General features: G+C 36.4%; 2 protein-coding genes across 5 annotated transcripts in view; both read right to left on the reverse strand.

The window, feature by feature from the left end:
• Positions 1 to 4,405: 4,405 nt before the first annotated feature.
• LOC127953788 (nuclear body protein SP140-like protein) lies at positions 4,406 to 13,844 on the reverse strand. Its single transcript, XM_052553086.1, has 16 exons — positions 13,685 to 13,844; positions 13,306 to 13,476; positions 12,145 to 12,319; positions 11,831 to 12,037; positions 11,544 to 11,663; positions 11,326 to 11,459; positions 9,534 to 9,590; positions 9,395 to 9,443; positions 9,095 to 9,310; positions 8,874 to 9,013; positions 8,720 to 8,788; positions 6,031 to 6,158; positions 5,836 to 5,944; positions 5,559 to 5,633; positions 5,283 to 5,426; positions 4,406 to 5,152 (listed from the first exon to the last, which is right to left on the reverse strand). Exons 2-16 carry the CDS (start codon positions 13,465 to 13,467, stop codon positions 5,072 to 5,074), a joined length of 1,866 nt encoding a protein of 621 aa, XP_052409046.1. The 5' UTR covers positions 13,468 to 13,476; positions 13,685 to 13,844; the 3' UTR covers positions 4,406 to 5,071.
• Positions 13,845 to 20,249: 6,405 nt separating this feature from the next.
• LOC127953786 (nuclear body protein SP140-like protein) overlaps positions 20,250 to 24,817 on the reverse strand; it is a 72,484-nt gene continuing 67,916 nt past the window's right edge. For all 4 annotated transcript variants that reach the window (XM_052553082.1, XM_052553083.1, XM_052553081.1 and 1 more), the window contains 4 exons: positions 22,138 to 22,254; positions 21,628 to 21,775; positions 21,177 to 21,206; positions 20,250 to 21,083 (listed from right to left, as the gene is read on the reverse strand). In XM_052553082.1, the coding sequence (XP_052409042.1) occupies positions 20,827 to 21,083; positions 21,177 to 21,206; positions 21,628 to 21,775; positions 22,138 to 22,254 (552 nt within the window). In that variant the 3' untranslated portion in view covers positions 20,250 to 20,826. The remainder of the gene's footprint in view (positions 21,084 to 21,176; positions 21,207 to 21,627; positions 21,776 to 22,137; positions 22,255 to 24,817) is intronic.

A 24,817-nucleotide genomic window follows, 5' to 3' on the forward strand; every position in this document is an offset into this window, starting at 1 on the left:
TCTCTAATACATTAGAAGCTGTTGCCCCAATCAAATTGAAAAAAGTTAGAGAAAAACGTACTGTACCATGGTATAACAGTAATACTCACTCTCTCAAGAAAGTAACTCGTAGTCTTGAACGCAAATGGAGAAAAACTAACTTAGAAGTTTTTAGAATTGCATGGAAAAACAGTATGTCCAGCTATAGACAGGCTCTAAAAACTGCTAGGGCAGAGCATATACACAAACTCATTGAAAATAACCAAAACAATCCAAGGTTTTTATTTAGCACAGTGGCTAAGTTAACAAATTACCAGACGCCACCTGATTCAAATATTCCACCAACGTTAAATAGTAATGACTTTATGAATTTCTTCACTGATAAAATAGAAAACATTAGAAATACAATAGCGAATGTAGATTCTACAGCATCTAACACTTCAGTTTCATCCATCGCACCCAAAGATAAACTGCAGTGCTTTACAACCATAGGACAGAAAGAGCTAAATAAACTTATCACTGTATCTAATGCAACAACATGTTTATTAGATCCTGTATCCACTAAATTACTGAAAGAGCTGTTACCTGTAGCCGAAGAACTGCTTCTCAATATCATAAACTCGTCGTTATCTTTAGGACACGTCCCAAAACCATTCAAGTTATTAGAGGCGGTTATCAAGCCTCTTATTAAGAAACCAAAACTAGATCCTAGTGTACTGGCAAATTATAGGCCTATTTCAAATCTTCCATTTACGTCTAAAATTTTAGAAAAAGTTGTGTCTGCTCAATTGAGCACCTTCCTACATAAAAATGATCTGTATGAAGAATTTCAGTCAGGTTTTAGGCCCCACCATAGCACAGAAACTGCACTTGTTAAAATTACAAATGACCTGCTCCTTGCGTCAGACCAAGGCTGCATCTCATTTCTAGTCTTACTTGATCTTAGTGCTGCGTTCGACACCATAGATCATGACATACTCATAGATCGATTACAAAACTATACAGGTATTCAAGGGCAGGCTCTAAGATGGTTTAGATCCTACCTGTCCGGTCGCTACCATTTTGTTTACTTAAATGGGGAGTCATCTCATTTATCATCAGTAAAATATGGAGTGCCACAAGGATCCGTCCTAGGTCCCCTTCTATTTTCAATATACATGTTGCCCCTTGGTAATATTATTAGAAAATACGGAATTAGCTTCCACTGTTATGCTGATGATACTCAGCTATATATCTCAACGAGACCAGATGAAACTTCCCAATTATCTAAGCTAACAGAGTGTGTTAAAAATGTAAAAGATTGGATGACAAATAATTTTCTCCTAGTAAATTCGGATAAGACAGCGATACTAATTATTGGACCAAAAAACACTACACAGAATCTTGTAGATTACAATCTGCAACTAGACGGATGTACTGTTACTTCCTCTACAGTCAGAAATCTGGGTGTTATATTAGACAGCAATTTGTCTTTTGAAAATCATATTTCTAATGTTACAAAAACTGCATTCTTCCATCTTAGAAACATTGCCAAGCTACGAAACATGTTATCTGTTTCTGATGCAGAAAAGCTAGTTCATGCATTCATGACCTCTAGACTGGACTATTGTAATGCACTTCTAGGTGGTTGTCCTGCTTCGTCAATAAACAAGCTACAGGTAGTCCAAAATGCAGCAGCTAGAGTCCTTACGAGGTCAAGAAAATATGATCATATTCAGACACACTCTCTCTGTTTAAATCTAGATTAAAAACACATCTCTTTCGCCAAGCATTCGAATAATGTATCTTTTAAATTGTGAGTGTAGTTGCATCTGATCAAAGGTGCTTTTTTATTCATTAGCTTGGGTTAAACTAATTTTACTTTGTTGGATCAGCAGCTATGCTAATGATGTCTGTATTTAGTTTCTATGTTTCGCCACGGGATTTACATCCCGTGGTAACTAGGATTTACACAAGCTCCAGTCTGGATCCAGAACACCTGAGAAGAGATGATGCTGACCCTCAGAGGACCTCAGATGATGCTAACCCTGAATCAACAAACAGAACTAACAATTATTGCTAAATGTGTGACTGAATCATATAATAACTTAATTAATAATATTGATAGTTCATCGTCTAGCTGACTACGTCTTGTATTATTATTATTATTATTTTTATTTTTTCTAAAATCCTGTCAAATGTGCACAAACTACTAGCTACTACTAAATATTGTAGAAACATAATTTTCTGTAAAGTTGCTTTGTAACGATTTGTTTTGTAAAAAGCGCTATACAAATAAACTTGAATTGAATTGAATTGAACATACCATATACCCATAGGCAGCATGATGATCATCACAACAAGGCCACATTATTTGTTAAAACTACATGTATTTCTGATGAGGAATGATTACACTATTATAAATTGTTCTGATCAAAATGAAATAAATATGTATTTGTTCAATTGTCTCCATTGTCAAGTTAAATAAAATGGTGCACTTAACGTTTGCGATGTGATTTCTATACAAAATACAGTGAACAAAATAATAAATGCAACACTTTTGTTTTTGCCCCCATTTTTCATGAGCTAAACTAAAAGACCTGAGACTTTTTTATGTACACAAAAGGCCTATTTCTCTCAAATATTGTTCACACATCTGTCTAAATCTGTCTTATTGAGCACTTCTACTTTGCCAAGATAATCCATCCACCTCACAGGTGTGGTATATCAAGATGCTGATCAGACAGCATGATTATTGCACAGGTGTGCCTTAGGCAGGCCATAATAAAAGGCCACTCTAAAATGTTCAGTTTTATCACATAGCACAATGCCACAGATGTTGCAAGTTTTGAGGAAACGTGCAGTTGGCAACTTGGCATGCTGACTGCAGGATCGTCCACCAGAGCTGTTGCCCTTGAATTGAATTTGTATTTCTCTACCATAAGTCGTCTCCAAAGGCGTTTCAGAGAATTTGGCAATACTTTGTAGAGGTGTTCTCTTCCCAGATGAATCCCGGTTTTCACTCTAGCGGGCAGATTGCAGACTACGTGTATGGCATTGTGTGGGTAAGCGGTTTGTTGATGTCAATGTTGTGGATCGAGTGGCCCATGGTGGCAGTGTGGTCATGTTATGGACAAGTGTATGTTATGGACAACGAACACAGGTGCATTTTATTGATGGCATTTTGAATGCACAGAGATACATTGACGAGATCCTGAAGCCTATTGTTGTGCCATTCACCCACTAAAAATATAAAGCATGTAAAGTAACTGAATTAATTGTAATACAAATTACGGTCGAACAACATTAGCCTACATTTTTAAGGCTATACTAGATGGAAAACACTAACATCACTTAATTTGAGATTTTAATATTAATGTATGTGTCCACAACATTCTTAATGTTTGAACAATTGCAATGGATATTATTTTTGGAATTAAAATTGGCCTGTCCTTTTACATCATAATTAATTACCCATTAGCTAGTTGTCATGTAGTCTAGTTTTTTTGTTGTGCTTTTTCTTAAATAAGAATAATAAATCCATATCCTTTAACAATTTGTTTTAGACTTAAAGAGTGAAAGAAGTATGGATGTAAGGAAAACAGACAATTCTTTTCTTGTAAAACGTGACGACAAGATCGCGAACTCGAAAGCGAAAGCGTTCGAAGCACGGTTTATAACACCAAACGGTGAACTACTTAATTTGGAAAACGACATGCCTTCAGTTACACACATTCAAATACTACTTTTTAACAGGAATAAGCATTAGCTTGGCAGTTACCTCAAAATCCTTGAATTATCATCCGAGTAAAGCCACCACGAGAAAGTGGGCGGAGAATCACGAGGAGCGCGTGCAAGACTGAAGAGGATGCGCGGATCTTCGCTTCAGTTGTTCTTTTAATCATACCTTGTGTTTTTCATAATTCAATAAGACTAACGTTTAATTTACAAGAATGCATATTTTTTATTTATACTTTGTACTCCAGTAAACGAATCGGTATAGCTGTTCCAAACAGCTTTTATTTTTCTGCTGAAAACTAGTGATATTTTGAAGAATGTTGATAAACAGTTGTTGTTTTTTTTACTTTAAGTGAGTAACGTTAAATGACGATTTACATTTTTTGGGGGAACTATCCCTTAAGGGGCAACGCAGGTGTAATACAAATATTTTGTAAAATTTACTCGACCAATTTACTCGTCAATTTACCTGACCAAGTGTATCTACACATAGTCTACTCTGTCATCAAAATGCCCCAAACACAAAAAAGCTACAGAACAAGAAGAAACTACACAAAAAAAATAACTAAGACAAAATTTACTATTAATAATAAACATTAAAAAAATCCGCATTTTTACATAAAAGTATTGATCTATTTATATAATGACCGTTTATATGTAGTAATAAAAAAAAAAAAACAGCAAATGATACAAACAAAATGCTACAATACATTTTGATGTAGGTATTTAATGTGAATTGTACAGTTTTTATTGTAACAATTTTTGTATATAAAAAAAAAAAAAAATCCAAAGCCACAAATGAAAATAAAAAGAGAGAGAAATAATTTTTTATAAATAAATTTAAAATTTGATTAATTTCCATAAAAGGGTGCAAATATCTGCTCTGTAGTGTTTTTAATGCTGTGTGTTTGGTGGTGGGGCTGCTAGTTTTCTGAACAATGGAAAATGGAGCAGGTCAGAAAGGGTGGTCAGATTATTAAGGAACCTATTTACAACAACCATTGTACTTGCAGTTACAGAAATTACACCCTTCACCTTTAAAGTACCTAAACACTGATAGTCATCAAGGTCTATATGGAGTAGAAGAAAAAAAGTTAATAGTAGCGGATCTTCTGTACTGTCATAATCTAATTACCATAAGTATAATGTTGGGAATGACATAATCGCTCACTGCATTGGAAAGATGGCATTACATAAAAAGTGTTAAACAGCAAGTCCTGTACTGCATCCGTCTATTCTCCAAACCACTTATTCTTCGCAGGACTGCAAAATTAAAAATGTTATACATATTATATACATTATAATGAGATCTAATGACTATTTGAAGCTAAGAAGCTCTCAACTGTATCTTCGAAAGACTTGTAAAAGAGAGCTGTCATTGGATACTGAAGATTTTCCGGAACTCTTTCTCAAACATTTGTTTCAGCCTGGCACCCATTCGGCCAAACTCATTGTCCTTTAGAAAACAAAAATAAAATGTAATGTATGAGTCCACGTATAAGATTGCAAAACAACTTAATTATAACAAGCTATTGATCTGCATTTGGCAATTGATTTATTATGTAACATGTTTCAGCGACTCTTACCTTATTGAACATTCTGCAGTTGCTGAAAATGAGCTGAAAGTCAGAGACGAACGCTCCTACCGTCTGATACTCTCTACTGTCCAACTTCTGCTTTATTCTGTCCAGCCACATCGGCTGAGTTATGATCTCAGAGTATCTGCACACCTGGAAGTCATTATAAATATAAAGTCATATTTTTCATCTCTTATTCTATTTATATTTTACATTAACTAAGGCAAGAAAAGAGTAATGGTCACATGTAAAAGACAGCAAGAAGAAAAAAGGAGGCAATCTCACTGTTTGTCGTGGATCCTCAACAAACACCTTCTGGATGTCCTTTCTGTACACACATAACAGGAGGTAGTGGCAGTGCTAAAGATGACAAACAACACACATATCCACAGTTAGGCCCATAAATAATTTTCTGTTTCTAAACCTGCTAAGAAGTCTATGTAGGCAGCACTTTAGGGGACTGAAGGGTGTTACAAATTATGAGCACCTTTAAATGTTTGTGTAATATCTTCTATATAAAGGTGCTGAATTTGTGTGTGTTTGTGTGTGTGTGTGTATTTACCAATATGTATTGAGACACTGGGGCATTGAAAGCTTCTTGTTCAGACATGTTATTGGAGTCAAGCCACTGTTGATTGTTTCTTAACACGCACAAGGTACAAATCCATTCCCTACAAGCAAACACACACATACAGGATGAATGTTCAACATACATACTTGCTAATTTAAAGGTGCTCAATATGTTTTTCTCTCTCACCCAGGTGAGTCTCCGTGTACAGCTGGTAGGTGACAGTGTGAATGAAAAGCTCGTGGACACTCGTCACAACACACAAGATCTCCCTCAGAGTGACACACATAACACTCGTCATCATTTTTCTGGTCCAGCTAGTCACAGGATGACATGACACAACATTTTATCACCATCACAGAAATAAGCTCAAATGCATTTGGCTCTTCTTTCTTACAAACTAGTTTTGATGTATAGGAAAATAAGCACAATATGTCAGTTATATTTCACCACAAAAGGGGTGGAAAAATAAAATTTGCATCAAGAAATGTAAGCTTCTTGTAAGTCCAAGAATTATTATTATATATATATATATATTTTACATTTTCTACAGTTTCATAACCATTAAAAGGATAGATAAATTAAAATTCATCACTTACTCACCCTCCACTGTTTCAAATCCAGTGCTGGGGGTAACGTATTAAAAGTAACGTGAGCTACGTAATCAGATTCCTTTTTTTAAGTAACTAGTTTACTTAACTTTACTTTATATAATTCAGAAGTAAATATCCGAGTTCCCTTTCATAGGTCACTTCGATGCTGCGGTGACGTCACCACGTATGGGAACACCTTCGGTGTGACGAATGTCTGAAGCCCTATACCATCCCGCCAATCCTATTGGCCAAATAGCGCTTGGCACCGCCCCACGCATGCGTACACATATATATACCTGGTGCCGCGCGCCATTTCACTCAGATTTCATTCCTTCAGGAAAGCGAAGAGAATCTTCTGTGCCCTAAAAATCATCTTGCGTTCTCCAGCGATTCTTACGAGCAGTCTAACTCCTCTCCGCGGACGCGATGAGTTTCAGAAAATGCAAGGAGCCATGTACCAGGTACATCGTGAAGGGGGATACTCATGACAGGTGTGTAGTTTGCCTAGGTTTGCACCACGCACAGGCGGCGCTTACCAAACTTTCCTCCAACGAAAACAGCAATCAGCCGCTTTCCGCCAGCTGATTCCTCGTAGCCTCTCGGGAGTAGCCTTCACCTATGGCGCCCCCTCGCAAAGACTGGGGCCCTAAGGTTTTTCCAATGGCTCAACGTAAGCGTAAGAGGCGTAAGAGGTTAAACCTGAGTTCGACAGCTAATGCCTCTCCTTCTGGGGCACCTAATAGCAGCTCCTGATCTTTTCGCTGCTTGCCAGGGACTGTGCTCTCCGCTACAGAGCGCTGTTGGATCGCTTTCGCGCATCCAACACTCTCATTGCAGTCCCCATGCTCAAACTCTGACTGTATCGCCGCAAACAGCGCCTTGAACAGCATTGGATCGAGCTGTAACACCAAACGCTCCCTCAGACACTCTGCGCAATCCAGCTTCCTGAATTCGAGGGGCGATTCAAGGGTCCTGCACAGACGGCCCGTTTATGACGGCTCGCTCAGCCGCCGCTTTTTCGCTAGCGGCAGAGCCCGATATTCAATCTGTTGGCCTAATTCCTGCTGTGGACACGTTTCAGGATTATGCACAATGAGATGCAACGACTCTTACGCATACACTTCCCCTGTGCAAGAACGCCACAAGCTTTTCGTGCCCGGACGTTTAACGTGTGTGACAGTGTTGCAGGAAACTGACATTTTGAGACCGCTAATATTGTTTTGGGCCACGTGGGAACGCTTGCCCGGCATTTCTCAATGGGTGTTACGCACAATTTGTCACGGACACACCATTCAGTTTCGAAGAGGCCCGCCTCCTTTCCGCGGAATTCTTGGTTCTTGGAAACCGATGGACATAGCGGTGCTGCGATGGGAGATGTCGGCTCTGCTGAACAAAGGGGCTATAGAAGAATTATACCGAAAGTGTTGTTGCAACCAAGGCCTAATTATGTCCCTAAGGTCGCATCTAATCCCTTTTGCTTTCAGCAGGTGGTCCTGGAGGCTTTATCCCCTGCTGTAGCGGAGTCTGGAGATCTAAGACTTTACCCTGTGAGAGCTTTAAAGACTTATGTGGATCGTACTGCCCCATGGCGTGAGTCTTACCAGCTGTTTGTCTGTTTTGGACATAAGAATAAAGGCTATGCGGTTACAAAACAGCATATGTCCCATTGGCTGGTGGAGGCAATATCCTTAGCCTACGACGAGCGCGGGCTCGCATCGCCCTTAGGAGTTAAAGCTCATTCCACGAAAGCAGTGGCTTCTTCTCAAGCTTTTTTCAGTGCATCTTATATGGATGATATCTGTGCTGCGGCAGGTTAGTCCTCACCGAGCACTTTTATCAAGTCTTCCCAGATTTAAAAAGTAAATTAACGCATTACTTTCCAAAAAAGTAACATGATTAGTTACTTTTTAGGGAGTGATGCAATATTGTAATGCATTTCCCCAACACTGTCCAAATCTGTATGAGTTTCTTTCTCCTGTTGAAAACAAAAGAAGATAATCTAAAGAATGTTGGTAACCAAACAGTTGACTGACTTCCACTGTATTTTCTCTCTACTGTGGAAGTCAATAACTACAGTGTGTCAACTGTCTGGTAAAGAACATTCTTTAAAATATCCTCTTTAGTGTTTAACAGAAAGAAAGGAACTCATAATACAAATTTTTGAATAAATGACCATATACACATTAATGTGCATATTTAAAAGACAGTTAAGAGTTTAAGTTAATATAAATAATTTTTATGATGACTGCTTATAATAAAATATTTCAGGTAGAGATGTTTCTCACCAAGTCTTCCTCTTGAGTGCTGCATTTCACACATTCACACAAAAGGGAATGGATGCGCAGAAACTTTTTCTAGAATTGACAAAAAATATATATATATTATATATATATAATTAAATGATTATACTTTTTATATGCTATCGTTCCCATTTGTTACCTGGAGTAAAAAGTTAATTGTTTTTCCATGGCACAGTATATCTTTCTTCCAGAGTCCATCAGCGAGAGTCGGTTCCTGCTTTACAAATTCCTCCGGAGTGAACCATTTTTCCTCAGTACGTATACACTTCCCACGACTCCCTGCAACACAACATAAACTTAAAACACTTCCCACTCAAACCTTTAACAAAACAAACACACTGCTGCACACAAATAACCTACCTGACGCAAACCTGCATTTGTATAGAGTCCCAGTGAGTGAAACACAGGTGACCGGTAAAGAAGGAGCCTGGAAAACAGACAGATCTGCCATGTCTTCTTCTTCCTCCTCCTCATCCTCAACTCTCCTTCTAAACTCTGTTCCTTCGCCCCTCCCTCCCTGCTCCTGGAAATCTTCAGAATCACTTTCCTCCATTAAACTAGAGCTTGTTTCTAAATCTTTAGGAATAAAACACATTACTTCATTCAGACAGACAGCAGAAAGCGTTTGAATGAGCTAGGATTATTAGTACCGGTACTCACCTGAACTGGAGCTCTCAGATGAGCTGACTGGAAACTTCTTATTCATGTTCTGCAGGAAGGAACAAAGTCACTAATGAATGTCAAATGAAAAAACAGAGGAAAAGCAAAACCTGACATTGCACATAGAGAGACAAAGTACTTTTTGAACACAGGTTCTCTTTCTCCTCTCCGTCGGTGGACACCGAAGATGCTCCTCCTGAAAAAATGAGAAAGAAAGTGATACAGATGAATATGAGGGGTCTGCTGTATTTATTTAATTTAATATATTTACCTCATATGCTATAATTAAAGAGTCAGTACAAAAATATGTGCTGTATTTCTGTTGCTTTGTATTAGAAGCACAGTCATGTTACAAGCTGTAAGCTGCTAGTTGTACAATCAAAAAAAAAGTTACACATTTTTTTTCAAAATAGTATTTGTACCAATTAAATAATTAAATAAAAATGCCACTTATATGTTCATTTGTCCGTGCAAATTAGATCTTAATGCTCTAACCCTAACCACACATAAAAATGAATTATTGATTAACAAATAAAACAACCTGTAAATAAATAAATATATATATATATATATATATATATATAAAGAATATCATCAAAAAGCTTTATTTATTTTTCTAATTCCATTCAAAAAGTGAAACTTGTATATTATTTTCATTCATTACACAGACTGATATATTTCAGAAATATGATATTTTTTTAAATCTTTGCCAACTGAAAAGTATGAGCATGTACAGCACTTAATTTGGGTGCCTGAATTACTGCAGCGATGCGGCGTGGCATGGAGTCGATCAATCTGTGGCACTGCTCAGGTGTTATGAGAGCCCAGGTTGCTCTGATAGAGGCCTTCAGCTCTTTTGCATTGTTGAGTTTGGCATATCGCATCTTCCTATTCACAATACTCCATAGATTTTATATGGGGTCAAGGTCAGGCAAGTTTGCTGGCCAATTAAAAACAGGGATACCATGGACCTTAAACCAGGTACTGGAAGCTTTGGCACTGTGTGCAGGTGCCAAGTCCTGTTGGAAAATGAAATCTGCATCTCCATTAAGTTAGTCAGCAGTAGGAAGTATGAAGTGCTCTAAAACTTCCTGGTATACGGCTGCTTTGACCTTGAACCTCAGAAAACACAGTGGACCAACACCAGCAGATGACATGGCACCCCAAACCATCACTGACTGTGAAAACTTTACACTGGACCTCAAGCAACGTGGATTGTGTGCCTCTCCTCTCTTCCTCCAGACTCTGGGACCCTGATTTCCAAAGGAAATGCAAAATTTACTTTCATCAGAGAGCATTACTTTGGACCACTCAGCAGCAGCCCAGTCCTTTTTGTCTTTAGCCCAGGCGAGACGCTTCTGATGCTGTCTGTTGTTTAAGGGTGGTTTGACACAAGGAGTGTGACAGCTGAAATCCATGTCTTGCATACGTCTGTGTGTAGTGGTACGTCTGTGTGTAGTGGTACGTCTGTGTGTAGTGGTTCTCCAGCTGCAGTCCACTCTTTGTGAATCTCCACCACATTTTTGAATGGGTTTTGTTTCACAATTCTCTCCAGGGTGCGGTTATCCCTATTGCTTGTACACTTTTTTCGTACACATCTTTTCCTTCCCTTCGCCTCTCTATTAATGTGCTTGGGCACAGAGCTCTGTGAACAGCCAGCCTCTTTTGCAATGACCTTTTGTGTCTTGCCCTCCTTGTGCAAGGTGTCAATGGTCGTCGTTTGGACAACTGTCATCCCCATGATTGTGTAGCCTACAGAACTAACGCATTGACTAACTATTTATCAAAATGAAAAAGTTAATTTAAAAACGTGTATAAAAAGTATTTGTGACGTGTAAAATAAGTTTACAGCAAAACTGAGGACAATTTGCAAAACCTTTTAACAAAGATCCCATGAATCCCAACAATCTGTCAGTGCTTGCATTGTTTACCTCTATGAGTTTCTTAAGTGGTGTGTTTCTGCAGCGGATGCTGGATTTCCAGTTTTTGCACTTTTCCTTCCCCGCAAACTTCTCAAAATCAGCTGGGGTGAACCAGCGTCCATGGGACAAAATACACTTTTCCCCTACAGAAGACAAGGAAAGTATGCATTCAGACCATACAATCCACCCCACCAAAGAGATATAGCAAGAACTCAATGATAGTGAACCTTTATGCAGTTTTTCCCGATAGAGAGTGCCTTCTTTATCCCCACAGGTTACAGGCAGATGACTTTTATAAATAGGCCACGTCCAAATCTCCTGCTTGTCTCCTTTCTTCACAGGAGATGCTGAGAAAGAAAGAGAAGATGACACAGATCAGGAGATAGTGAAAAAACAGGAATAGGACATCAGGCACCAGGAAACATGATGCATGTGTTAGTAGTTATTATATTATTATAGTTTTTATCATTTTAATACAATTTGTTTTTGGATCTGCTATAGTTCAGGGACTCACAGAATGTGGGTTTTTTGACTGGTTTCCTCCGCTTGGGTGTGGAAGTAGAGGAAGGACCAGGACCATCACTATCCTCACTACTTCTGTCATCTTTACTTCCCTTTCTTTTGTACCTCTTCTCCTTCCCTTTCTCTGCTTTTTCTTCACTCTCTTTCTCGTCTGTCAGTGTCTCAACATCCGGAGGTTTTTCATAGAGTTTGAAAGTGCCTGGGACAAATAAAATAATAAAAAAAGTTACTGTACATATGTATGCATTCTTGAGCTATCATAGTATAGTTGCTGATAATACTGTAATTAAAAAAAAAAACACAAACCGTCCAGCAGACTGTTTCTGAGGATGCGTAGTGTTGGGTACAGCTGCAGGATATGATCTTCAAACACACAGCGCCAGAACTGATGCATGTACTGAGGTCTCTTTTTCTCCACCCAGTCCAGGACCTCATAAAAGCCCTTCTCCTTCTGCTCACGAGAACGCATCTTTTTCACAGTCTACAGACAAAGACAGAGAGAAAGATATAAAGAAAGAAGCAACTATGATCAGATGTATCAAGCCTAAATATGAAAAAACAATGAACTGACACACTATAACCATTTTTTTTTTAAGTATAGTGGAGGTACCATGGTAAAGTGATGGTATCTGATAGTACGTCCCATGAATATTTTTAAAGAAATTAATACTGTAATTAATAGTTAAAAAAAATCTATTTCAAATAAAATGCTGTCTTTTTTACTTTCTATTCATCCAAAAACCTGAAAAAAATGACTGTATCCACAAAAATATTAAGTAGCACAACAGTTTTTAACATTAACAGAAAACAACAACAAAAATGTCTGAGAAGCAAATCAACATATTTAAATGATTTCTGAAAGATCATGTGACACTGAAGACTTGAGTAATGAAGCTGAAAATGCAGCTTTACCATTACAGAAATACATGACATGCTTAAAATATACATAGTGTTTGAATAATATTTATGTTATAATATATACGTAATAACATTTTACAGTATTACTCTCTTTACTTATTGATCACATAAGTGCAGCATCTTGTGTATCTCTGGTGTATATATACAACATGGTAAAGCCACAGCTTTTGCAAAGATACTATGTGGCATGTTGAAAATGTGATATTGATATTGACGTTTTGCCAAAGTCCAATTAGGGTGCAATGTCCAAAACCAGCTATGGTACAATGATAAAAAGTAGTGCATGCCCCCAAACATGGTATTACTATGGTTAAATGCCAAAATAAACTATATCATCATACCACACGAAAAATATCATGGTATTACCATAGTATATGGTATTACCAAGTTACCATGGTATTACAGTAGAACTTTTTGTTTAGTGTCTGAAATAGCGCAAGTTACTATAGTAGAGTACTATATATTTTCCTTCAGATAGCTCTATAATGAAGGTAAAACGCACAGGGTGGGTGAGAGAGAGTGGGCATGTAAGGGTGGGCGTGTTTCTACCTCAAACAGTTTCTCTGGCACCAGATCGTGGTCGCGCAGCTGAGTGAGGAGTCTGTGCGGTTGCTCTATGCACGAGATCTCCGTCTTTTTCCGGTGGAAGAAAAACAGCAACTCTTCATTCGTTAGAAAGTCTAACGGGTCCATTTGGGCATTGACTCCCATTAATTCGATCTATGTGACATGAAATAATTTTAGAGACTTTACAAACAGCATGCAGATTAATATACAATGAAACAGATATAGTTAATTGTCAAAAAACATTATTATAAAGCAATGTCTCCCACTCTTGTACTAACTGAATAGGCCAGAAATGTTATGTACGGATGTTTTGCAGACATTAAACGCAACAGTTGCATATTTGACTCGTGTGTAACGTTACCTGTCATCGGAGGAACTGTCTGGAAGAATTTGTGTATTTCTGTACTTGACACGACGAGTAGTAAAACAGAAAGAGCGGTTTCCAAATCTCCCGCCTGTATAGAGAAAATGTGGCTCATAAAGTCAGAACGCGGAAGTGATGTAGGGAAAGCGAATGTTACTGAAGTTCCGCTAACCGGGCAGTGTTGCCAACTTAGCAATTTTGTTGCTAAATTTAGTAACATTTCAGACCACCCTTGCAACTTTTCCTTCCAAATGCACCTAGTAACAAATTTAACTATTAAAAAAATATATTTGGCAACTTTTGATAAGTGACTCAAAAACAATAAAATAAAAAGACAATAAAAGGGAACACATTTTACATCCAAATTACTATGGAATTACATTTGCTTCAATAAAAATTAACGTAACTTTATAAAACTGAACGTAATTTTTTTTTTCAGTTTCAGAGACTATCAAAAATATGCCTTTACAAAAGAAGAAAAACACAATTAAAATGAAAAAAAAAAAGCACAGTTGCACAAATGTCACAGGCTCTTCAAATATGTTTCATTTTTGTTAATGTTTTTCAAAGATTCGTTTTCGCTGATCGTGGATTCTGAATTCATTGCCACAGATTTCGCCTTGCTTCGCAGTTTTTCGTTTGGTATTTTGACACAAACTTCTCTGGGAGCGGGGTTAACAGTGATCTGTTTGGATAGTGAGCTTTTGATGGACAGGTGCTCTCTGACCGGGAAGTAAAGACGCCACTCGTGGCGCGCGCCGCGCATATTGGAAAGTAGTGATGGGATTTATGGCTCTTTGAGGGGATCCGGATCTTCGCGATCCGTTCCTTTCAAAGAGCCGTTCAAAAGAATGGCTCTTTTGGCTCTTTTTAAATATTTAGTCAGTTTTAAGAAGCCAGCTTGGGAGCATCTCAGTTTATCCTGGAAATAATCACTGGGAGGTATTATGAGGTGAGATTTGTAGTCAAATAATTAAAGCTCAGATATCACACACCAATATCTGAGTTTGAATTATTCTGAAATATTGATTATTACCTCATTTCTCATGTGTCGACTATATTCCATAGGGTTGCACAAATCCCTCTGCTTAGACAGTGACATCATTATTTTGATTTACCTTTAGTACAAAGTGTGTGTGTGTGTGTGTGTGTGTGTTTGTGTGTGTAAAACTACGTTGACTTATGTTATTCATACAATACCTACTCACAAATAAACATAAAAAACAAAGCCGGCTGCAATGAATTTCTGTGCAAAACAGCTTTTACTACAAACACTTCCACACAAGAACATTGTTATCACACAAGAACATTTTGATAGAAAACTAATTTTTTTTAAGTAGATAAAATTAGAATAAATAAAATGGAAATGTCTACATACTACATACTATTACTACTGTAAACTTTGCAAATAGGACATCAGCCCCTTCAAGTCAATGAACAATAACAAAGTGGGCTGCAATGAATGTCTGTGGAAAACAGCTTTTAGTGAAAAATTTCTATACAAGTACAGTATCACAAAAGAACATTTTTAATGATTTTAAAATAAGTTTTAAATGAACACAAAATGCAATGTAAATGCATGCACAACTAATAACTAATATCATCACGCTATAAAGGGTTGGCCTGCGCTGGGTGCGCCCCTCCCCCTATAACTGTTCTGTCTCCTGGAGGAGCTCATTTGTATGAACACGCATAGGAAAAAAGAACGATAGAAAGAACGGCTCCTCTCCAGTCGCGACTCGGCTCCCATCGTTCATGTTTATGAGCCGTTCAAAAGAATCGGTTCGTTCGCGAACGTCACAAATCTATTGGAAAGCTCTCGCGGTGATTTGTATTACTAAATATGTAAATAATATTTGACCTTCGATCGTCTCAGTCTGTAAAGATGAGCTCTTGTCCTTCAAGGCAGCTTGAAGTAAGCTTGTGTTACTGAATGACAATAATAACCCGCAACAAACTATAGCACAATGTAACATGAAAAACTTGTATCGGTGTTATTGGTTACTTCAGTAACACAAGCTTACTTCAAGCTGCCTTGAAGGACAAGCGGAGGAGGAAGATGACAACTGTCCGTGTCTCCTCCTGAGAGCTCATCTTTACAGACTGAGATGATCGATTGCATACAAATCACCGCGAGAGCTTTTTTTATTTTTATTTTTTTTATTAATTAATGCAGAGAACAAAAACATACAAAAGTATAAACATACATCACATAATGTCAACCAAAAAATAAATAATTAAATAAATAAAGAATAAAATAGATCTAAAGAAAAGAGGGCAAAGGTCTAAACAGTTTACAGTTTCTTCAGAACTCGAACAAAAAGAGCATGTAAGATCAATGTCAGATTAAAATCTTTGTATAAACTTATTTACAGGGTAAAACCTGTGTATGAGCTTAAAATAAATTTCTTTCACTTTGTGAAAAATAATTTTTGTGGTAGAGACCAGATTTAATCCAGGGGGGCAGGGTTTCATATTTTTTTGAAGCACCCCTGGGCGCTGCCATTAGCTAGCGGACCCCCACCTGCTGTAAGCAGTCCATTGACTCCCATTCATTTTGGCGTCACTTTGACAGCTAATAACTTTATATCTGAGGCATTTAAAGACTCCATTTGTCCATTAATTATTTCTAAAGAAACACGAAAATGTATAAAAGGCTCCATTACCTTGTATCTTACGTTATGGTCCCGTAGAAGCAGTTTTTGTAAAAATTGGCTAACGATTGTGTCATAACCAGTGACTCTCTGTCGCACAGTAGAGAAATTACCGTATGGACACGAGGAGAAGCTCGCAGGCACTGTCTATGAGGCAATCGGGAGGACATGGGGGCATAAAGTCTAGGGAGATAATTAATCTGAATACTTAATTTGCTCCTGTTCACGCTCGCCTTCTCTGGAAGATTCGGTGGGTGATTCAGATTTCTCTTGGCACAGCAGTTAGAAGACTCACAGGTTGCTCACGTGACATCTACGTCATCAAGCTCAGTTTGAGTCTGCGCCGTACACCCGACCCCCAGGAAGTGCTTGCCTCTAATTGACTTCATTTTTCTTCGTTGAATCGAATGGCGTCGCTGTGTCCATTTCTTTTACTGTCTATGATTTAATCACCGCGAGAGCTTTCAATATGCGCGGCGTGCGCCACTGAGTGACGTCTGTACTTCCCGGTCAGAGAGCACCTGTCCATCCAAAGCTCACTATCCAATCAGAGTAGATCACTGTGAACCCCGCCCCCACGAGAGGTTTGTGTCAAAACTCATAGACAGAAAAAGAAATGGACACAGCGACCCCATTGGAACTCAATTGAGACAAGTGAAGCCCATTTTTAGCAATTTTTAGCACTTCCATTTCTGACGCGAAGACTCAAACTAAGCTTGTTGCGCTCAGCAACCTATCTGACAGATGTAAATCTTCTAGGAGCTGTGCGTGAAAACTGCCATCGTTAATCTTGCAGAGACGGCGAGTTCTTTGGCTTGAGTGAGCAGGAGTAAGTATTCTGATTAATTATTTTGTATAGTATTTTAAAATGTAACGCCAGTACGCCATATTAAGTTAATTGCATGCAAGCTTCTCCTCCTGTCTGTACGGTAATTTCTCTACTGTGCGACAGAGAGTCGAGTGGTTATGACGCAATCGTTAGCCTATTTTTACAAAAACTGTTTCTACTGGGCCATAATGTAACATAGAAGGTAATGGAGCCCTTTATACATTGTTGTGTATCTTTGGAAATAAATAATGGACAAATGGAGTCTTTAAACGCCTGAGATGTAAAGTTATTCGCTGTCAAAGTGACGCCAAAATGAATGGGAGTCAGTGGGATGCTAACACAAGTGAAGTTCTGCTACAAGATGGCGGCACGCGGCCGACTTCAACTTCCGGTCGACTTCCTTGCCGCCTGTCAAAACTCCAAATGAAAAACTGCGAAGCAAAAGCGAAATCTGTGGCAATGAATTCAGAATTCACGATCAGCGAAAACGAATCTTTGAAAAACATTAACAAAAATGAAACATATTTGAAGAGCCTGTGACATTTGTGCAACTGTGCTATTTTTTTAAAAATATTTTCATTGTGTTTTTCTTCTTTTGTAATGGCATATGTTTGATAGTTTCTGAAAAAGTTACTTTCAGTTTTATAAAGTTGCGTTCATTATTATTGAACTAAATGTAATTCCATAAATTACTCATAAAGAGGAAACCAAAGATGCCTAGCAGTACACACATCACGTGAATTAAATTAGCTGTTCAATTTAATCATAATAATTAAATATTATTTTCATTTATGATACACTTTGTTAATAGCTTGTACCTGCAATTGGTGTCCAGTTAGTAGGCTACAGTGTAAGAAAAATGGAAAATACACTAATTCATGGACATTATCCATTGTCCACTGTGACCCGAAAACACAATACATAATTTAAAATGCAGGTAAAAAACCAATGCGTAAAATGATTTCATTAACATACTATATTTTGCCCTATATTTACAGACATTTCTTAGAATGTAGTTGAGAATGTGTAGTATTACTAGTTTACTATCTATTAAAAAAACTTAAATTGTAATCATTCAATGTGTAATGTGTAAGTGTTCAATAATTCAAAGCGTTTAAAAATTCAGTTGTTTATATTTAATTATATTATAAATATTTTTACAAACAAATCTAAATTGACATATGTGACCCTGGACCGAAAAACCAATCTTAAGTCGCTGGGTATATTTATCAACAAAAACAACAACAAAAAAAAATAACTTATACAAAATTATAGAAATATCATTTAGATATTAAGTAAAGATTATTTTCTGTGAAGATATTTTGTAAATGTCATATCTTAAATAGGCCTATATCAAAAATAAATGTTTGATTACTAATATGCATTGCTAAGAATTCATTTGGACAACTTCAAAGGCAATTCTCTCAGTATTTAGATTCCCCCCCCCCCTTAGATTCCAGATTTACAAATAGTTGTATCTCAGCCAAATATTGTCCAATTCTAATAAACATACATCAATATAGGCTATTGGCAAAAATGCACAGTAGTTAAAGGGATTTCAAATTAATGGATTTATTAAATACAAAATAATAAAAAAATAGGCTACAGCCAAAAAATTCAAATACACAATAGAAAAAAAGGAAAAGCAAAGTAAGGCCGTAGATTTTTCACATGTTAAATTTGATGTGTATGAAAGTCTTCTCCATAGTTCATCAATGTCCAAACACTGTTCATAGCTGAAGCTGAATAACAGCAAATTAATTATCTAACCTCTCGTAATGGAAACACACCACAGATCTCAAACTCCAGACACTTCCTAACCAGTAACAGTCAAAAACAGTCCAAACTGTGGTCTCATGTCGAAAAAGAACTTTAAATCCATATTCAAACTGGACCATGATGTGGTAACCTCACCAATAAAGAGTAGGGTTGGGTACCGAAACCCGGTGCCAATATGGCACCAGTAACCAGTATGAACCGAACCGAATCAGAACGCACATTTTGGTGCCTAATTTCGGTGCCTCTTAAATGCCTGGTTGAACGTGACTTCACCAATATGTTCCTGGGTCAACATTCTTGTTGATCCTGGAACAACATTCCAATCAACCAATCAGAATTGAGATATCATTTTTCAGGAAATATCTGCTTTAGGCTTACAAACAGGGTTAGGTTCTTCTAAACCTTGTTAATCAGCTATCATTTCACTCTGATTTTAGGAATAAATTACGGTTAGGGTTAGGGTTAGGCTAGACTTTTTTTAGCAGGCCAATAGCATTTAGCTCCATAAACTGTACACAAATTTGCGATCGCCTCAGAGTCAGTCTCCTTAAATTTCATATGTAAACGACAGCAGATGCGAGCAGGCTCAAACAGAAACAGAGGACACAAGGTGTGTGTTTATCGATAGATTGTTATAATTAAACAGCTTGATAGATCAAAGACCATTTTTAATATAACTATGACTGGATTCGTCTGAAAAAAGAAAGGCATATATACATAAGATGACTTGAGGGTGAGTAATTTATGGCCTACCTTTCATTTTTGGATGAACCAACCCTTTAAAACTAAATTCAGTGACACAAAACAGTACTACTGGATTTGGGAATCCGCTATGAAGCTCACTTTAAGAAATATGAAAACTTCGTCAAGTGCAATGATACAAATGGTGAAACAGCTGTTGGAATATCAATCTTATATATATATAGAATCACTGAGGATGTGCCCAGGTTGCACTGCAAGGTGTCTTTAAGTACTGGTTCAACAAATTAGCAGCTCTGATAAAGTTTGTCCTTTTTTTATTTTATAGAAATTTTCTAGTGAATTGTTTATAGGAGCTACTCTCTTTGCAGCCGCACATTTACAAAATTGGTTTTCAATTAACTATTAATGTCATATGTCTTAATGACTGAGACTTATTTGATGAGAGGACAATGAATTTGACAAATCAAATTCACATATCACAGATAGAAAGATGAGGGAATGAACGTGCAGTATTGTGTTAGTGTGTCAATGTCTGTGACTCGACATCCATTTCCTAATGCTCCTGTTAAACAACAACAACAACACACTGTAATTCTTTTTATGATGAAGACTTTTTATTGTGTGTTTTTTTTTTCACAGTATTATACAATTAAAACATTCATATGTAACAGCATCATGCATACCTCATATTAAATAAATCCAGTCAGAGTAAATGATAAGCACATTAACATATACAATGAGCACCAAATAGGATTAGAAGATAGATAGGATAGATTCAAATGAAATCTAAAATGTAAATCTGGATACAGTTTGAGAATTTTAAAAACAAACATTAAAGCATATTAAAGGATAAAGCATAGACATAAATGAAGACATGTTTTAGATTCTGCATTTCACAGGTACATTCAGTAGGCAAAATCAGCAGACATAGCCTACAAATGCTGGCACTGATGATCAGATGGTAAGATGCTGTTTGGTTAATTCTCAGATTATGAAGATCATGATCATAAGGTTTGAAACAAACATTTGGGATTCATACCAGAAATATAATTTGTAAATCTTGTACCAAATTCAGAAAATAAGCACCTGGATCTCTCTCATATACATGTAAAGGAGCTGTAGCTGCCATATCAAACTGACTCAAGTTCCAGTAAGCATTACTGTGGTCTATTGGGTCAGTTATTCAGATCATTTACTAGATACGGTTCGTTCTCCACCAGCAATCTATAGAATTCTGCTTTTACATGATCTCCTCCGGAGTCGAGAGCATTAAACAATTCTCGCATTTTGTTATGGTTTGATTCTACAGCACGAATGTTATTGTACATTTCCGCTGTTATCATGCGCCTGTCTCTCAGAACATCAGCAATCACCATCACTGATGAAACTCTCTGAATGAGCTGACTTCTGTGTCTGTCCACAAATTCAGATCCTGATTAAAACAAACAAAAATATTAAAAATTTCAGAATGTTTTTTTTTTTTGTTTAAGAGAAAGAATGAGAACTACTGCAATTGAGTTCGAACCTGGTAGCCGTCTGTGAACTGGACGTGTGTCTGATGAAACAGAAAAATCAGTCATAAAGACCTAATTAAATCAAAATCTAATCAAAGTACTTAGAATGACTTAGAAGACTTCATAGATCACAATATTCTATTTAGTTTACACAATGCGGCTGTATGTCAAAGGTACAACTCTGGAATTAATAGATACATTTAATTCTCATTAATATTAATGAACATATGTTTCATCTTCATATGGCACCAATTCAGTTAGCTATAAGGAATAGTCTGTCTGAAGCAAAAGCTTACATATAATCGTGATATGGCTTAAATCAGTATTTAATCACAAGTTAAGTCTATTTTAAAACTTCCATTATTTATATGATTTTTATTTAATCACTGTTGTTATTACACAAATTCATATCCATGATAAGTTCTAGCATTGCTAGCAACAATTATTTGTGTGATTCATTACCTCTGATAAGGACTCGTCGTGGAGGCCACACTGCCCTTTCTTCAGTGATATCTATAAGACTTAGTTTGACCTCGTCATTTCTGACATGTACAAACACTTCAAATGTGGGATGATAGTTTGGACCCAAATTAAACACAAACTCCTCAGTCTGAAAAAAAGAACAAAACTATGAAAGTAATTCTTAGGCAGAAAAAAACTAAAAGGCCTGATAAATCAGCATTCATCTTTTTACTAAAATGTGCTAAAACAACTAGAAGAAAAAAATCTATATTTCAGTGACATTGTTAGAGAAATTAAAGGGGTAGTTTACCTAAAAAGAAAAAAAGAAAACATTTAGTAATTATCTCATCATGATGTTGATGTTGTTGTTGTTTTTTTAACTGAATCATGAAATCAGGAATAAATGTTATGCTTAATATTTTTTGGGGAACTACTGTAACACTTGAATATATTGTATAGATTTTTGCAACTAAAAATAATGAATTCTGTTTTAATTAAATATGTTGTTACCTCTGGCTGCACTGTAGATTCCTCTGGTTGACAACACAAACGGTATTGTTTTCCCAGGATGAGAGAACACTTTGAAGTGGTTGTGATAGGACAATGCTCCGTGTGCTGGTTCTCGACCTTAAGAAGAGATTGGGGTTAGAAAGGGCTGTGTAGGCCAGCCAGAACCTAGGTAAAATTGACCTTTCCAACATAAGATATAATAGCTCCTCAAATAATTACTAAACAGCCTTTATTTTTAACAAAATTAAGAAATTTCACTTTTAGGCAGGGGTGTTTCCTCCAAGAGGTCAAGTGAGGCTGTACCTCTTCAAAAGTTTGGATGAGAAAAAAAATCATAGTACACAAAACAACAACAACATCAATATCTCAAAATATAACATTACAAAGTGTATAAATCACTTGTTTTTCATAGAAACATTGTCTAACCCTCTGGGGTTCTTCATTTAGGAGTCACACTCAGGACCTTCGGGTCAAAAATGACCCGGAGGGCGGGATTCAGGTTTTTTCAGTAAAATCAATCAAATGTATTTTTGTTCAATAATATTTTTTCTTTCTTTTTTGGTGTTTTGAGAGAATTTTATGATAATAATGAATTTTTATGCAATAATTATGATAATTTTTCCCATTGAATATAATAGAAAATTTATATATATATATATATATATATATATATATATATATATATATATATATATATATATATATATTTTTTTTTTTTTATTTTTTTTATTAATGCTGTATTTTATTTTAAAGTACAGCCAAGGCCTATAGAAAACAATTTTTGAAATTAGATTGGTGCCATCTGGTGGATAAATTAAGCATTTTTATCATGCAATAGCAAATTTTTACCACTATAGAGAATGTACAGCTCTCTGTAGAAAGGCTTGTGAATTCTAGTGATTTTTTTCTTTCTAGACATATTTGCCTATTTATTTCAGGTTATGGATTAATATATAATCACAGATTCTCAAAGACTATTTTTGTCAAGTTTTTTTTTTTTGTTTAGTTGGTTTAAATGGTAATTTCAAGTGCCAGTTTTACTTTATAATACAGTCAAACCTGAACATTGCATTAGAAAGAGAACAAATGGAAAGCATTTTGTTACCCATTGTTTTAATTCTAACTTAATAAAAAAATTACATTATTTCAATCATAAAATATTTTTATTAACCTCTTATTATAAACATTTCCATGAAAATTATTTTTTGCAATTCAATGAACAGTAACTCTTCAAAATTGCCAACAGCAATTATGAACAAAAAACAAAAATAACAGCAAACGTATAATAATTTTCGAACAGTACATGTAAATGGAAATAGAAAAATAAAAAAAAAGTGTCACGCTGGGCCTGGTTCGCTCGAATAGGCCTGGAGGTTACTAGGGAAGAATTCCATCCTTTGACCTAACTCTGTTTGTGCGTGTGTGCGCGCGTGCTTGTGTGTGTGTGTGTTTGTGTGTTCAAGAGAGAGACATGGTGTGTGACTTTTGTATTTTGGATCCAATGTCTCCCCTTTATTTGATTCATTGATTTTATTTCACATATTCTCACATTTCTCTGTTACAGTTTCACCAGTCTCATATTTCCCTATGTGTGTGTGTGTCTATTTTGCAACCTTGATGGCTTACAGCCTCATGCTTTCATTGCTGTGCACTTTATTTCTTACATTGATGAATAATTGCTTTTATCTCACACATTTCCCAAAATTAGCTTTTGCACTGATACACTTTAATTTGTGTGTGTGTGTATGTATGTGTGTGTGTGTGTTTGTGTGTATAACTGTATAACCACTTAGACTTTTCAAATCATGTCGCCAATTTTTTGGATGTTCATATACCAAGTACCAATAAAGTCACCAAGTTTCAGACCATTCTGATGAAGCTACGATTTTTAACATTTAAAAAAAAAAATATTTCGGGTCAAAAATGACCGAAGAACCCCAGAGGGCGAACAGCAAAACCAATAGGTAAAGTTACAGTGAGAGTGCAATTTAAAAAGCCAAGTAAACAGTTCACACGCTTAGATATAACCTCTATTTTGTGCCAAAACAAGACTTAAAATTGCATGAAAATATGAGCTGTGAGAGCTTTTAGTGAGTAATGAGATTGGTGGAATTTAAAGTACTGTAAATACAGAAGACAAGAAATTATTGAAAAACTAAAGCCTTTACAAACTGTAAATTGATTATATTCCTTGTATAATCACTGAAGCTGTTAGTCTTTTCATTGCAAGCTCATTGGTTCTACATTCTCACAATTAAAGTTGACTACACCACAATGAATCTCTTATTTACGTCTATACTTTAAGGCTTTTCACACTGCACTCAACCCAGGGTTATCATAGTTTTAAACAGGTTAGAACCACGTTTTAAATAGGATTATGGAACCCTGCTCCAGAGAAGGGTTATTGCCACTTTTGCATTGTGCTGTAAAAATTATACAATGTGAAGTGACTCTTTGTTAAAATGTTAAACAAATGTTAAAACGATTAGACGGTTATCAACCAATCATGTGCCTCATATTCAAGTGCTTTGGGCACCCAAAGAAACACCACGTATAAACAGCTTTTTCAGCATTTGATAGAAGAACATTTGTATTTGATAAAATACATGATTTGGAGTGAAGAAGTTTTAATTTTTTAACTTTACAGCTTGGAAAGTCAACTCAGGAAATTGTACAGTCT

This window comes from Carassius gibelio, chromosome B3 (assembly GCF_023724105.1).
Source record: "Carassius gibelio isolate Cgi1373 ecotype wild population from Czech Republic chromosome B3, carGib1.2-hapl.c, whole genome shotgun sequence".
Taxonomy (NCBI): domain Eukaryota; kingdom Metazoa; phylum Chordata; class Actinopteri; order Cypriniformes; family Cyprinidae; genus Carassius; species Carassius gibelio.

What these genes read in the sequence shown, in the direction of transcription:
- LOC127953788 (XM_052553086.1), bottom strand. Translation starts at nt 13,467, where the DNA reads ATGGGAGTCAATGCCCAAATGGACCCGTTAGACTTTCTAACGAATGAA. An exon ending in AGTCAAAAAACCCACATTCT is followed by an intron (nt 11,664 to 11,830) that starts GTGAGTCCCTGA and finishes TTTCTTTCTCAG; the next exon opens with CATCTCCTGTGAAGAAAGGA. An exon ending in GTACACGGAGACTCACCTGG is followed by an intron (nt 5,945 to 6,030) that starts GTGAGAGAGAAA and finishes GTTTGCTTGTAG; the next exon opens with GGAATGGATTTGTACCTTGT.